Source organism: Perca flavescens, chromosome 1 (assembly GCF_004354835.1).
Source record: "Perca flavescens isolate YP-PL-M2 chromosome 1, PFLA_1.0, whole genome shotgun sequence".
NCBI classification, from domain to species: domain Eukaryota; kingdom Metazoa; phylum Chordata; class Actinopteri; order Perciformes; family Percidae; genus Perca; species Perca flavescens.
In genome coordinates, this window is record NC_041331.1 from 21,393,622 (window position 1) to 21,411,039 (window position 17,418).

General features: G+C 39.4%; 1 protein-coding gene across 3 annotated transcripts in view; it reads left to right on the forward strand.

Annotated features, from left to right (window-relative positions):
- mettl15 (methyltransferase 15, mitochondrial 12S rRNA N4-cytidine) overlaps positions 1 to 17,418 on the forward strand; it is a 64,633-nt gene that overhangs the window by 35,052 nt on the left and 12,163 nt on the right. For all 3 annotated transcript variants that reach the window (XM_028573067.1, XM_028573075.1, XM_028573083.1), the window contains exons 3-4: positions 2,300 to 2,436; positions 15,870 to 16,061. In XM_028573067.1, the coding sequence (XP_028428868.1) occupies positions 2,300 to 2,436; positions 15,870 to 16,061 (329 nt within the window). The remainder of the gene's footprint in view (positions 1 to 2,299; positions 2,437 to 15,869; positions 16,062 to 17,418) is intronic.

Sequence of the window (17,418 nt, forward strand, 5' to 3'; positions counted from 1 at the left end):
GTTTGAGAGAAACGAGAAGTAGACATCTAGAAGTAGAACATCAAACAGTTTTCTGAATTCATTTTTGAATATTAATAGGTTTAATTTCTGTCATAGAAAAACTGAAAATGTTTAAATTGACCACAGACCTTATTTTCTGTATAAATTAAAGACACATTGGGAAGAAATGTATTGTAAATATGGTGGCTTTAGGTTTTCACTACAAACGATAATGTTTTTGGTGGTGATGTATCAAAAATTCTCTTCATTGTGGTAAAACTTAGAAACATCTGAAACAAGGCCCTGACACACCAACCCGATAATCGGCTGTCAGACAGTCTGGCGAGGTCAGTGACTCAAGTCTGTTGGGTGTGTTCCATGCTGTCGTCCGTCAGAGGAGCTGTTGGCCTTCATTTTGTCCGACCTGACTTGCTGGGTTGGAGGGCGGGCAGTCGGACCCGGAAATAACGAGCGGGGTGATTGACAAACGCCTCTCCAAATCTGATGAAAATCTTTTAAACTGACCTTAATCGATCTGAAATGAAGACAGATTCAGCAACTGTATGGCCTATTTCTTGCTTAAAATGTTTTCAGAAACATGTTTCAGTGAACTATTTTCGTAAAATCCGAGATTGTATTTCGAAAAGCTGCCATTACTATCGGCTGGAGAAGCAAGACCCACTTGACGCGTTTTCATTTCCGGTTTTCTTACGTCTTGCGCATGTGCAGAACGTACGCTCAAGACGGCATCGCTTTGGTGTGTTCCGAGGTACTTTTTGGACCTCAGGGAGCCGACTGATCAGTCTGACTGACTTTTCTGCCAACGGTTAGCCATCGGGTTGGTGTGTCAGGGGCTTAAGACTGCAGTAGTGCAGTGACAGGGCCCTATTTTCCCCATTCAAGTGCAAGCCTTGCAGAGCAGTAGGTCTTGAGTGTAAAGTGCAAAAGGTCTGGCTAAAGTGGAATATAAATCAGAGGGTGTGATGATTAATAAATACACTAGTGTTAGCCAGTCGCTTCTACTGGTTGGAGAGTGATTCATTTAAATAGTTTACTTGCACTGTAGAAGTTACTCCGTCATTGCTGGGCATTTGTTTCAGGGTTCCAGCCCTACAGTAATACTACTGTGGGACTTCAAAAATAAAACAACAACATTTTCCAGCACTTTCAAGACATTATAGCTAATTTAAATAATGATTAAACAAAGGCTAGCGGTGTCATGTTCATCTTCTGTCACTGGAGGTTTTCTGTCAGATGAATTGTTCCCACAATGCATTTTTCATCTGTCACAGGGCAGAATGACATAACAACATAAAAATAACTTTTAGAGGATTTTAACCTTTCTGTTTGCGTTTCGTACAGGATGTGTAACTACAGAATATTGTAATAATATATGTTGATAAAAATGTTATATTGCATTGGTGAGCTGAAAATCTATTTTGTTTGGACATGAATGTCAAAGTTTTAGCTTGGAAACAATAAGCAAGTAAGTAAGTATAAGTAAGTAAGTATAAGGACAGCTGAAAGTCTACACATCTTCCACCACAGGCTTAAAAAACATCTCTGGGCGCCTGGTTAGCACACCTGGTAGAGCGGGCGCCCACGTATAGAGGTTTACTCCTTGACACAGCGGCTGCAGGTTCAACTTCAGCCTGCGACCCTTTGCAGCGTGTCATTTCCCTCTCTCTATCACCTTTCAAGTCTAAGTTGTCCTTTAGAAATAAAGGCCTAAAAAATGCCCCAAAAAATATAATCTTTAAAAAAATACATCTCTTCAGACTGCACCTTAGCTAAGAAGATGATGAAAAAAATGAATTGCACTTTCATGTCACATTTACATGTTGCACTCACATGTGGCTTTTTGTAGTTTGGCTTATTTGAAGCTAATGTACTTGTACTCAATTCTTGCTGTTTGGAGTTTGTAGCTTCATGGTTGAATGCATTTATTGGAAGTCACTTTGGATAAAAGCGTCAGCTAAATTAAATGTAATAGGTGAGAGAATGATTTATACTTAAACTATGATCATCACACTTCCAAAGACAACCTTCTTTATCAATGTATGTATATGAATATTGAGAAAGTCTACGTTAAACTTATGGGCTTATCAGCAATTTTGAGTTAATTCCAGCAGTAAAATTGACATCAAGTACCCTTAGATAAGACAGATTCATTTAAAATTACCCTTGTCCGTGCGTAAGTGTGAATTAAACTCTTAAATCAAGAATTAACATTGTGATAATAAGCTGATGATGATTAATGTGTGTATATGGAGTCCTGGTGTGAGAAGAATGTGTTGTTTTCTTGCTTTCTCGCATGTAGGTGGTCCTGGATATGACATTTGGAGGTGGTGGTCATACCAAAGCAATACTGAATATGGTTCCTGAAGTCACAGTCCTGGCCTTAGACCGAGATCCTACAGCCATTTTTCTGGCCCAACAGTTAGCCAAGGAATACTCGTAAGTGATTTATTGAAAAACATCAACTAGACCAAAACACAAGTAAAAGCTTAGCTGTCTAGGCAAATGTTTGTAAGTTACTATTCATTTTTATTGTGGCAGCTGAGCGCCTGACCATCTTGAGCAGTGTTTGGTTTTTGGTCATTATTTCTGAAAACATACTGTAGTTGTGATATTGTTTTGCAGTTCTTGCTGTATTTCTCACTTGTTGCCTGAGCCCGATCAAATACTGTTCACCAAGATACAGCCCCTGAGTTTCTCCATCCAATCAAATCCATTCTTCCTTCTTAACTTAAAGCTTTTTCCCCCCCACGCAAAGCTGGTGGGCCCAGCATGTCATTTGTCAGAGCAAGGGCCCACGCCTGCAGTGTGAACGAGATGCTGCCTCCCACGGAGGATCTATAAGATATGAAGGGGGGCGGGAAGTAGAGAGAAGCCCAGAGAAGTTAAAAAGTGGAGAGAGAGAGAAAAAGAAAATGAAAACATGAGAGTGAGAGAACAGGGAGACACGAGGACACAATGCCAGGGTGGGAGGGAGTGTGTGTGTGCATGAGCAAGGCGCGGGAGGATGAAAATGAGATGTTCCTAAGACCATGGCGTGGGAAGGAATCCTTTTACGTAGATTCTGGGGAAACCTCTCTCAAGGGAATCTGCCAGAGAAATGTGCCTGTGAGCTGGGAATGACAATTAAGAGAGAGAGAGAGAATGAGAACACTGTATTCTGTCAGCAGCAATATACCCCTGCTGTAAACTCTTCCACGCCTACTCGTGATGCAAGTTGAGAGAAGCTAGAGAAATCTAGCAATTAACCAATATTATTGGAAGCCTGAGTAAAAGACCCTGGCAGCCTACGCAGTGCATCTGCACAACAGCATTAGAGGATTTTCTCTCTCCTCTGTGCTCCCATGTCTTGAGGAAAGTCTTACCTCAGTGCAAACTGTTGAATCTGAACCCAGTTTTATAGTACAAAAAAATCATTTCTCCTCCTAATGTTTATTTAAAAGCGTTAGCTTATGAAAGTAACCCTCTGTTCCCTGAATGATATTCACCCATGTCTTTAATGGGATTTGTCTCCTGCATGCTGAGCCTCACTGTTCTCTGCTTTTCACCATTCTTGTTGTTGCTATGACTTCCCTGCACTTGAAGCTACGCAGGAGTTGTGCCCAAAATAAATGTTATGAATCTGAAAAGGCACCAAGCATTATTGACATGACGTGTGCATACTGTATGGGGTCACACCCACTGATATGATATGAGATATGCTATCAACTATGCACTTTGGTGATTTTACATCAGCAAGTGCCATGTTGGCTTTCACACCAGCATAGTAGAATCATTTTTTTTTAAATCTTTATTTCTCCCATCTTAAAACAAATTTCATTTGTTTTTCGAAATGTTATCACTGACTATGGTAACAGTGGCTAAGAGCAGTTAAATTAATGTTTTAATGACTATTGAAAAAATCCGCCAATTTAAAAGGTATTTCTCTGACTCCATTTACAACAGCTTGTAAATTGTCAATCTTACCCACACTTTTTTTTGCCATTTTTGTCGTAATTTTTCATGGATGTAGCTAGCTGTGTAGCTAGATGACAAGGCCATTCTTCCTGCACGGGGCTGCGTTGGTGGGGGCGTTTTGTTATAGGTACAGGCACACAAAATGCGATCCAGGCAGTCCAGTTGGAGTAACATATTATGCATTTAAATTCTGCATTTCAGCAACATTTGAGCCTGGTTGAACTTTTTTGCCAGATGACCCTGTGTTGTTTTGCCAGAGCCCTCTGTGTAGTCAACAGACTAACTCTATTCAAAAGAGCTCACCAGCCCAGTTAGTTTTTCGTCCTCAATAAATTGCACACTGCATAAAAATATCCTGGCTCTTCTTCACGTAGAACAATTTTGCTTGGTTTTGTCACCATAAAGAAACCAATCCAACCAAGTGTTAAATTCTTTGCATTCTTCTTAAACTCACAGGTCAGCCATCCTCTCAATTCTAACTAGCTGATTAACAACTTCAAACAATCAATCACACATCATAGATAACACCTAATGTAGATTTCAATATTTGTAAATGTTCCTGATCTCACCATCTCCTCACCATTCAGAAACAAGCTTTTAAACCAGAAAATAAAGATGATAAAATTAAAGTGGAGAAACAGCAGGGAAGCATTTAACAGTTATTGATTACATTTCTAAGAATACGATGGCAAGGTCACCAACAAATTCACAATTTTTATAACCTTCCTAAGGAACTGACCGGGTCATCACAAGGGAATATTTCAGGCTTGATTTGTGAAGAGGGCATCGTATTGAACGATGCGCTCAAACTGAGCCTGCTGGGAAGGTTCCTGATGTCCTTACTGAGTGTACTGTATTCTTATTCCAGATGGACAAGAACAAGTGAATGCAAGGAACTATTTAGGGAAGGGAGGAAATACTTAAGTGTAGCCAAACATTATGCTGTAACCAAAGTAGACAATGTCTTAATTGAGCTTGATGGTTTATAATGGATTGGAAATAAAAGTTTGACAATAAGGAAACTCAAACTGTAAATTGATAGTTTGTAGGCCGGGAGCCAGGTCCACTCCTCAGGATGTTTTTTGCTACCTTTTATTCACTATTATTTCCTATTATCTTATACCTTGGGTCATCACAAGTTAAGAATGACCACCCCCAACTCGGCCCTATTTGGTCTCAGGGGCCAAAAAACACCCTTTTTGGGAAAAGCTTTTGGCAGAATGATGTAATTGTGAATATTAAGGTACTGCAGTTACATAAATGGTCATATAACCTTAAAAGTTTGCATGGTGTATCCTGACACATAGGGGAAACTAGCAGAAAAAGATTCTGGGGATTGTTGCCTTTTTGCTGTCAAATATCACCCTCAACATACCCCAAAAGACAAAATGTCTGTCCGCCTGACAAATTGTCATCAAAAGGGATCATTTTAAAGCATTGTATTATATACATCACTGCCTCAAATGTACATTAAAAACTTCCCAAGTTTATAAGCTTCAATTCAAAGCAACAAGGACAAAATAAAAATAAAAACAAAAAAGTTTGTGTAGGCGGAGCATTGGGACCCGGTTGCTATGCACATACTACATACTACACACACACTACGTACTACACACACACACTACGTACTGCGCTCAGCAAGGAGCGGGTCAGTGAAAGATGAAAGAAGTCTCTCTGCATGTTCTGCAGTGTTAGTTTTGTTTGTTATCACATTACTCAACCCCATATTTGTGAAAACAAATATTAAATATCTGAAGTGAAAGTCCTGTCACAAAAATATATGTTGTTGCGTATTATTGTACATTTTTAAGTGGGTATATGGAAATCCTGGAGATTTCTTGGTGGGTATACTGCATATACCTGCGTATCACGTAGACTACATCACTGCACTAACCAACCAACATCTTAACCCTTCATCTCACATCCTGAAGTTATTCCGCAAAGACAATTTGGAGGTAAGTTGATCTATTTTTCTGGTTATAGAAAGATATTGATTCTATTGGGAGATTGGTGTCCTATATTTTTCTACATGTAAGGCGCCCACTCTACTTCTAGATTGATTCAAGTCAAGCGTCAACGTCATATCCTGACTGCACATGCCAAAAGAGAGTTTGTAGAAGTGGCCGAGGTGAACATACAGAGAAGCAACAAAGAGATCTCAGACCATGTGAAATCACTCAGGTCTGAGGAGCAAGTGCAGCAAACAGTACAAGCTTTTCAGAGTTTTATCAACAAATTTCAGCTTGATCTTCATCAAATCACAAGAACTTAAGTCACAAATTAGCATCTCTGACCTATCCTTTTTCGCAATAAACAACAAAGCAAAAGGAATTAATCACATGATCAAAGATGCTGAGAATGCACAACTTCCTTCTCCAAACCAATGTGCTCTCATTCAAGATGGAAACTCCTCATTCTACATGCGTGATGTACCACGGACAATGAAGACTATATCAGAGCGCACCTTCAAAAGTCTACCTGCTGCAGCTGAAACGGTATTCAGCACAGACACTTACATTGACCGTCTTTATTCACCAAAATCAGCTGAGTGAGATCGCAGAGGTTGTGGTGAACATTTTATAGTTAATGGGCTTAATGTGCTTAATCGACCCGATGACTGGAATGGTTTTATAGTTGGGAGTGTAGTTTTAACGACGGTGCAGGCGCTTTGTTGACTGATTAGCTGGGTGGGACCTCCACAGCTGCAGCCAATACCAATCACCTACTTGTAATTAATATTGGCATTTGCATGAAGTGGCAGCTTCAGCGGCAGCCTTATTGGACAAAGACAAAGGAGTCTACACAGGAGTCTTTGTGGGAGGCTAAGTGTGCTTGATATCTTCTTGATATCTCATATCTTACTTACTCTGCTCGGTGTCTTTTCCGGAAATGTGCCGTTTCTCCATTTCTGTCCGCGTATCCTCTTGGAGACACTACAAACCTTGCATAAGTTCGCAACATTTCCGCAATCCGACATGTCTTACCTATTCCACCCGCTCCATATACACCCAATACCTTGTTGCAGGTGGCCTGTGGAACTGCCAGTCTGCCACTCGAAAGACTGAGTTCATCTCTGGCTTTGCAAGCCTGCAATCCCTTGACTTCCTTGCTCTCACTGAGACCTGGATTACACCAACCAACACATCCACCCCTGCTGCTCTCTCTTCTGCCTACTCTTTCACCCACACACCCAGACCTACTGGTAGAGACGGGGGTACAGGCATACTCATTAACCCCAAGTGGGCATTTTCTCTCTACCCACTGCTACAGTTTACTCCACTCTCTTTTGAACTTCATGCTGTCACCATAACGCATCCGATACAACTAGTCATTGTTGTTATTTACCACCTACCAGGTGCTCTGGGAGAGTTTTTGGAGGAGCTGGATGTCCTTTCAAAAAAAAACAACACTCGACTTAAAGTAAATAACTATAGACCCGTCTCCCTTCTTTCATTTCTTTCCAAAACTCTTGAGCGTGCCATTTATAATCAACTCTCTACCTATCTCCACCAGAACAACCTTCTTGATCCCCACCAGTCTGGTTTCGAGGCTGGCCACTGAACAGAAACTGCCCTCCTTGCTGTCACTGAGCAACTTCACATCGCTAGAGCAGCCTCTCTCTCTTCCATCATCATCCTTCTGGACCTTTCTGCTGCCATTGACACAGTGAACCACCTGATCCTCAATTCGACACTCCAAGATCTGAGTGTCTCAGGCTCTGTGCTCTCTTTCCTCAAATCTTACCTGGCAGACCAAACCTAACGGGTAACTTGGAGAGGATCTACTTCAGAACCTTGCCCTCTCAAAATTAGGGGTCCTCAGGGATCAGTCCTGGGTCCCCTCCTCTTTTCTCTGTACACCAACTCTCTCTGCTCTGTCAATCAGCCGCATCGCTTTTCTTATCACAGCTACGCAGATGACACACAACTAATTCTCTCCTTTCCGGAGTCTGAAACTCAAGTAGCAGCACGTATTTCGGCCTGTCTTACTGATATTTCTTCTTGGATGTCCACACGCCATCTGAAACTCAACCTTGACAAGACTGAGCTCCTTTTCCTTCCAGGGACCTGACTACAACAATAGACAACTCTGTGGTAGTCCCCACCCAGACTGTAGCTAGAAACCTGGGTGTGACACTTGACGACCAACTAACCTTCACTGCTAACATTTCTGCAACTACCCGATTGTGTAGATACATGCTGCATAACATCAGAAGGATACGTCCCCTCTAACGCAGAAGGCGGTTCTGGTTCAGGCTCTAGTCATCAAAGAAAAGGACCTTTTTTGTTTGCAGTCGATCACGGATGAACTTCTCTTTTTGAGTTTTGCCATTTTTCAGGGCATTCAGCACATCATAGCGCACCTCTTCTGGCATAGCTGCTCCTGAACTTAAACTTGTCAAGGGCTGAGAAGTCTCAAGCTGAAATGGGTTGATAAACCTCTGGAAAGCTTGTACCGTTTGCTGCACTTGCTCCTCAGACCGAGGATCACCATCTCACGTGGTCTGAGATCTTTGTTGCTTCTCTGTATGTTCGCCTCGGCCAATTGTCATTTCCCACATGGCTTCTACAAACTCTCTTTTGGCATGGGCCGTCAGGAAATGACGTTGACGCTTGCTTCATAGTTACTGGTTATTCCACAGATCCTAGCAGAATATGTCCCAGACCCTGAGTTTGACTTGAATCAATCTAGAAGTAGAGTGGGCGCCTTACATGTAGAAAAATATAGGACACCAATCTCCCAATAGAATCAATATCTTTCTATAACCAGAAAAATAGATCAACTTACCTCCAAATTGTCTTTGCTGAATAACTTCAGGATGTGACATGAAGGGTTAAGATGTTTGTTGGTTAGTGCAGTGATGTAGTCTACGTGATACGCAGGTATACGCAGTATACCCACCAAGAAATCTCCAGGATTTCCATATACCCACTTAAAAATGTACAATGATACACAACAACATATATTTTTGTGACAGGACTTTCACTTCAGATATTTAATATTTGTTTTCACAAATACGGGATTGAGTAATGTGACAGCAAACAAAACTAACACTGCAGAAAATGCAGAGAGACTTCTCTCATCTTTCACTAACCTGCTCCTTGCTGAGCGCAGTACGTAGTGTGTGTGTAGTACGTAGTGTGTGTGTAGTATGTATAGATATTTTGAATATCATCTGTTTTCCTTCTCATAGGATAAATGAAGGTATTCCCACCATAAATTGGTGCATAAAAGTGTACATACACACACACATATATATATATATATATATATATATATATATATATATATATATATATATATATATATATATATAGGGCTGTCAATCGATTAAAAAAAATTAACTAATTAATTGCACAATTTGCTGTAATTAATCGCGATTAATCGCTTTTTTAAATTGAGACTGAAGCTTGGATGGATATTTAAATGCTAAATCACTTAACTTTGTGTTTATGTTTAATATCTTTCAGAACAGCAGCAGCGACAATTTGGCTTAGTCCTGCTGAAACGGCTAGAAACTGTCCGACTTGAGAGCAGATTTTTGTCACTGTCCCCGGCTGCTGTCTCCTGCTCTCGTCTACTTTACAGGCGAGGCGCAGTTAATCTCCAACGAGCCTATGTTCAGTCAGCGGCAGGGCAGTCGGGACTCACCCGGTAATGGCGAGCGGAATGAGGTGACTAGTCTCTCAAAATCTGACGAAAATCTTTTAAACTGACCTTTGTTGAGTTGAAATGAAGACAGATTCAGTAACTACACGGCCTATTTCTCGCTTAAAATGTTTTAAGAAACATGTTTCAGTGAACTATTTTAGTACAATATGAGATCGTATTCTGAACGGCCGCCATGACAGTCTGGCTTTGGATTTCCGGAGAAAACAAACCCATGTGACGCGTTCGTCCAATGAGCTGCCGGTTTTCATTACTTGGGCAACAATACAGATTAGCGCCACCTGCTGTTATGGAGATGTATTACGTTTCTCAGCCGCCACATGAAGTAAACAAACATAGCTGCGTTAATTTCGTTAATTTTTTTTAACGAGTTAAATATTAAAAAATGAACGCAAAAATGAACGCATATATATATATATATATATATATATATATATATATATATATATATATATATATATATATATATATATATATATATATATATATATATATAGAATACACCACTGGGTTAGTGTGTTGGTTGGTTAGTGTGTTTATGTGTGTAACCTGGTTACCACTGTTTTATCTTACACCATGACCCCAGTCCACCTAGGGGCTTAATATTATTCACTTGTAAGGTAATTCACTTCATATAGTATAGCAATAGGCTACATAAATCAAATCTCAGCTCTTGCAAAAAATATGCTTAATCCCATATGGAATGGCAATGCTTGAAAGTTCTGTTTTCTTCGATTTGAGGTACAGTAGAGAACTTTGGTTATACCAGCTGTAATCCTCTAGATAGAAAGGTCATCTTGGACTTAAATTGAAGCTTATAAACTTGGGAAGTTTTTTATGTACATTTGAGGCAGTGATGTCTATAATAAAATGCTTGAAAATGATCCCTTTTGATGACCATTTGTCAGGCGGACAGACATTTTTTTGTCTTTTGGGGTATGTTGAGGGTGATATTTGACAGCAAAAAGGCAACAATCCCCAGAATCTTTTTCTGCTAGTTTCCCCTATGTGTCAGGATACACCATGCAAACGTTTAAGGTTAAATGACCATTTATGTAACTGCAGTACCTTAATATTCACAATTACATCATTCTGCCAAAAGCTTTTCCCAAAAAGGGTGTTTTTTGGCCCCTGAGACCAAACAGGGCCGAGTTGGGGGTGGTCATTATCTACTTGTGATGGCCCAAGGTATAAGATAATAGGAAATAATAGTGAAAAAAAGGTAGCAAAAAACATCCTGAGGAGTGGACCTGGCTCCCGGCCTATTGCATTATACCCTATTACAACATATTTTGCTTTTTTATACGCCTATATATAATATATATTATATTTTGTTTAACTACAATTCAAAACTGGTTTGATAAAAACAAATCCTGTGCAGTGTAGATAATATAATGAAATCGATCATAATGGATTATTTATTTATGGTTATTTACACCTTGCTATTTTGTAGCTTTTTAAAACTTATAGTATCAATTATTAAGTGGTTTGGCAGGTTCAAAGTCTCAAAAGAACACTTATTTTTGTACACCGTTTGACTGCATAATAAAACAGATAGAATTTAAAAGTTGTTAGATATCCTGCAAAAGGTGGGAACATGAAATTATCTTGATCTTGATTTAAACAAGACAAGGTTTGGGGGCAGTGCGATTGTAAGTGGAATGGAAAGACACAACTAGACTCAGATTTGCACGGGTTTGCACAGCCTGGCGCATGTCTGTGCAATGAATAATGAATCTACATGATATACGTAAAGAAACGGGAGAAAAAAGGCAAGAGACTGGAGGGGAATAACTGCCAGAGGCTGAGCTGAACATACTTACAGCTAACATCTCAATCTGTAAAGATTTGGACGGTCTCTGTGTGAGTCTTGGAAGATCATATTCAGTATTAGATTGATCCAGTGAGATGCCAGAATAACAAAAAAAGGCATGATGTCAATGTGGGGTGCTACAACTATAAAAAGCTCAGATCTCTTAAGCAATTATGAGCCCACACTTGGACCTCCACACATACACCACTGAAACTTGTCCTCTTTAATAATATAAGACCTTACGTAAGGCATTTATATCTCCAACTCTGTGTCTAAGCCACATAAAGAAGTTAATAATTTAGAAATGTTATGTAATTGTTTTGCATATTTTTAAATCCTTTTGTGGCTTACAAAAACATGTTAGGAAAGAAGTCGCAGTTTCTAATGAAAGGTATGTTCATCACCTACCTGTGGGCAGACACAGACCAAATTTAATATCCAATAATTAAAAAGTAAAAGTAATTTGTTTAAAACGTTCCATGATTACAAGCCTTTGATTAGCATAACAGAGCTTTCAGTGTTGTATAATAGCTAGCTATTACATGACTTTAAATATATATTTAAGTTATAGACTTCAAATTGTTATTTGTGTGTAAAATGATTTATACAAATATAATATAAACAAAGTGGTCTCTTTTCTATTAGAATATTGAGTTGCATCAGTCATTTGCACCTTTACCCAGTGGGCAGTGCTGAGAACACTGCTACATTATGTAGAGTAGCAACACAAACTCCTCATAGCGGCTTTCAAATAAAGCTGTGAGGTCCCACTCGGTCTGAAGCTACACTCTTGCCTAACTCGCTCCTCTTAACCCTCTTTTGCCAGTCAGTATGCTGGCACTGACAGCACCAAAAAATGTGTCTGCAGTTACACAGATAAGGTACAATACATGGACCAACTCTTGTTCGTTTTATTCCTCAACACTAATGAAATGAGGAATTAAGCAAACCTTTTATCTGCTAGGGAACAAAGCTATTTATTTGTGAAATATATAGTAACATAAGTGGCAATGTTGACTATTGACCCACTTCCCTGCCCCCACTGTATCAATGCATACACATGTGTTTAGCTCTTCAATCAGTCAGACGGAAGTAGATAATTACAATTAATGTTTTTTCTGTGATGCCATCACGTAAAGCTGGAATGACTTTGAACTACCTTCTGTGAAGATGCACAAAACGTCTCTGTGAAGAGAAGGGTGTTATCCACAACCATTGAGTCTTTCACAGGAGCTGATGCGCACACCTCCCAAGTCTTAACAATGCCTAGTGTGGACCTGCGCAGCGAGAAAGCTAATGGTCAATCCACATCCTTTCAGGAGGTGGGTTCAAAATAAAATTAAAAAAAGTTATAGAAGTTGTGTGTACAAGTATAAAAGAAACAACCGTGCAAATGTCTCTGAACGACCCATGCGCATGTTTGTCTATGTATAGGTTGCAGAAACGTGTTTCTGAGCATTTGACTCTCTTTAAGCTCCTTCTTTTTGTTTTTATGGCTGCATATTTACAGTTTGGTTTGCAGCACCAAACCGCAGACAAAGTTAGTGACTAGCTTTGAGACAACAAAATCATCATCTGCACAACACTGCCTGACCTCTAATAAAAATGCTTCAACAAGAATCCTGCATGGCGAACATGTTCTAAATCCAATCCAACTTTTACCAAAAAGACAGTTTATACTTTGAATAATCCCAAAAAATTAGAAATTGGAGAAGGTGGGTGGAGTGTTACTGAGGAGGCAGTAACAGAAAGAGATTGTGCAGGTGATGGGAGAGAACAACAAAGCCTTTACTATAGATTTTTCAACAAATCAATCACTGTGCAGGATAGTGAATAACAACAGCAAAGCAAAGGAAGGCCCTGGCAGCGTGGGTGAGATGCTCCCTTGCCATTTTGTCTTCTGTGGGTTTTGAAATAGAGGTCCTGCCAATTTCTGTTCTTTCCTTGCATGCCCCTAGTTAATCTTGAAAAAGGTGGAGTCTTTGTTGTGTACATAAAAGGGGCAAGTTTGAAATGTAATACAATTTCTGCTAAGGAAAGGATATCAATACCTTTATTTTATCAATATCTATATTGATAGCAATGCAGCTTATTTGTATCAGTACAGTACTTCAAGCAATAATTAAAGTCAATTTCTGGTGCTACAAATACACTAAACAATAGAAATAGAGCAACAGCTAATTGGAAGCTGATGACAATAGATGATGAGGTGGTGTAGTCAACTTGAGCTGCTTATCTTTTGCAGTTGGGTCTGTGGCGTATAAAATGAGTTGTTTAGGGTGGGTATGGGACTTGTAGGGAAATTACACACTGTTTTCACTATACCTTGTTCACCACGACCTGTGCCATCTGTCACCTGTTGTAAAAATGTTAACTTAAAGGTCCAATGTGTAGGAATTTCTCCCATCTATCTTGAATACGTGTGGTCTTCCATGTTTCCTTCTTCAAACTTGCTGGGGCCGGGAAGCTATGATACCCATTAGCAGCATTAGCAGCACCTGTGAGTTTATCACGTGACAGTGAAAACGCGAAAGGCGGAGCAGTATGTCCTATATGTCCCTTACCGGCTAACGTATTTCAAGATGGCGCATGAATATGGCGTGTCTACCCCAGTTCATGCAAATGCTAATGTAAAATTTCAAGCCAAAAGGAATACTTGGAATTGATGGTGGTGGTAAATATTCATGAAAAAAGAAGTTTGTGAATGGGCAACACAGATTTTGATAATGAACAACTATACATGTTAAACACTGGACCTTTAAATAAAGAAAAGTTGGTGGAAAAAAGTTGTTGTTTGTCATTTAGAAATGACAATCAGATATGTTCGTCCCTTTTCGTTTTAAGAGTAATAACTTCACTAGAAACTATGGGTGGAGAAAGCTGTATAAGACCTTTTGCTCCTAATGTATAGATACTAGCTTCTGTTGCTCTTTTCTGCCATCATGTTTGTTCACACAATGTTAAAAGGTCACATGAAAAATGCATGAATGTGGCTGGAGGATCTTTCTACTTGTGTATGAGGAAGTGACTGTGTACACAGGATCTTGCTCTGTCAGTGACTCGAAAGGATCTCAATAGGCTAGCTAAGACAGTTAGTGGGCTTCCAAGGAAGCGCCCAATTCAGTTAAGGTTGACTGGAAACCTTTTTCTCTACAGTGTATTAATGATGCTGTGGAATAAGTAAACGTCAACATTTCCCATAAACTGAAGAGGGGACTTTACTTACCGTTCCCATTCAGTATAGCAGTTGTGTGTAACTGGAAGTAGAAACACACAATGTGGCAAGCTTGGTGAAGCTCTCAGCTCGCAATAATTTTCTATGAGAACCAGCCATATCCGTTCTTTTTTTTTTCTCCCTCAAACGTTATTTAATGTCACACAGAACATGGGTGACATGACATCAGACATCCATTACATTGTTAGTAAAAAGAAGAAATGTACAAAAACGTGCACGTCAAGTTAAATTAATTAATTCATAATTTAATTAAATGTATTAAAAGTAATACAAATAGAAGAAAATTATACATAATACTAATAGTATAGCAATAATAAATATAGCATTCATATTAATAATCATGTTTAGCTATTAGATGAATTAAAACATGAATATAAAAAAAATGGATGTGCAGTATGTTTTTAATTTACAGAGGAAACTAGAAAATATATCTTTACAGTCAGAACAGGGCACATCTTACACCTTTCTTTATATACATATCTTCATGCAGTTATACTTGCCAAATTGGTCTCTTACCATCACAGAACTTATTGAACAAGTTGCTAAAAAGTGTATTACATTCTGAAACCCTCTCCCTGTATTATAATAGAAAGGGAGCCACTCTGTATTATCAACTACGGTATTATTTCATCAAGGAATAATGTTGCAGGGTTACCAGAGCCATCACTCAGGAACTCAACCCATTATCATCTTTGTATGTATCACAATACAATTCAATATTAGAGGTACTTCCTCCTCGCCACAATTTAAAATTTTTACTTCAGAGTCAAAATTGTAATAATTTGCTTTTGTTACAACCATAATCTTTAATCTCTTTGCCATACAATCTCTCAACCTAACTTTATAAACCTGTTCATTGTATCAACATGTTATCTTATTCAAATGATAAACTGATTAACTAAAACACAAAGATAACAGCGTCTTTATTACTTAATTACTCACAAGATAAAGTGATGTATTTTCCCATATTCTCATTTTATTAATGTTTTCATTGTTCTCACCCCACTGGATTTTACCAATGAGTTGAATGACAATAGCATTTTACTGTGCCTTTGAAAACACTGAATGTCACTGAAATTATGTAGCATTTCTTTTCCGGATCCATCTATACAATGCTAGTATTTTAACAGTAGCCATTTTATGCATTGATATACAAATGTCTAATTACGCTATTCCTTTTCCTTATCCTTTCTCCAGTGGTCGTGTGAAACCATTGCTTGGGCGATTCAGCGAGCTTGAAGCCCTGCTGTCTAACATGAACATTAAGCCAGGCAGCATTGATGCTGTCCTGTTGGATGCTGGATGCTCCTCCATGCAGATGGATCAGGCAGAGAGAGGCTTCTCCCTCAGCAAGGATGGGCCCCTGGATATGAGAATGGATGAAGAAAGGTAAGTGATTTGCAACATACAGTAGGTGTTGTCAGGCTGATGGATCTCAATTTTAATTAGCAATGCTACATTAACAAAGCTGAAAATAAAAATAAAAAACACTTAATTTTCCTAATACATCATGTTAGGAAGTGCTGGATAATCAGAGTTACTCTTGCCTTGAAATTGCTTCAGTACTTATTGGAGCATGTGTCAAAGTGCAGCGAACCAAAAAGGCCTAGCCAAAATAGGCTACCAATAACATGGGCCTATTAGACTTTATTAGGGCCCGAGCGCCGACAGCGGCGAAGGCCCTATTGAAACTGAAGGAATTATTGTTTCTTTCTTTCTATTATTATTATTTTCCCGTCAAATGAATTGGCTTTTTGAGGGGCTTAACATATTCAAAAACTCACCAAATTTGGCGGTCGCATCAAGTCTGGTGAAAATGTACGTATTTTAAGGGTTTCGGGAATAGGCGCACAAAAATGGCTCGCTAGCGCCCCTAGAAAGTTACAAAAATTGAGCCCCTGCAGTGCGTTTAACGTAGACTCACGAAACTTGGTACACGTATGTAGCATGTCAAGATGTTCATTAGAGTCATACCCTAAACCCAACAGGAAGTCCGCCATTTTGATTTCAAAGTTCGAAATTAGTGCGATTTTGGCCATTTCCACATGTCGTACTTTAACAAACTCCTCCTAGAGATTTCATCCGATCAACTTCAAACTAGGTCTGTGCCATCTTAAGACGTTAAAGATGAAAGTTGTTAAAAGAAAAACTTTTCGTCATAGGGCGTGGCCGTGGCGGGGCGGCCATTTTGTGCGTTTTGCCGCCGAAACAGGAAGTTGGTGTAACTCGAGTGTACATTGTCCAACTGGCTCGAAACTTTTCAGGATTCATAAGAGTCCAACCCTGAGGACAAATAAAGGCTGATATTTACTTAAAGTCATAGCGCCCCCTAGTGGCAACCGGAAGTAGGCCTAAAAGTCAAGGTGCTATACTTTAACGAACTCCTCCTAGAGATTTCATCCGATGGACTTCAATCTTGGTCTGTACCATCCCAACACCTTAACGATGAAAAGTTATTAAAAGAAAAACTTTTCGTCAGACGGTGTGGGCGTGGCGTGGCGGCCATTTTGAGTGTTTAGCGATGAACAAAGAAGTTGTTGTAACTTGAGTGTACGTTGTCGTATCTGCCCGAAATTTCTCATGATTGACAAGGGTCCAGGCCTGGGGACACCTACAGGCCAAAATTGACTTTTGGTAATAGCACCCCCCGCTGGCAACAGGAAATTTGCCTTATATGACAAACATCAACCGATTTGCATGAAACTAGAATGTGTGGTCTACATGTGATACTGAGCCGCCCCCCATA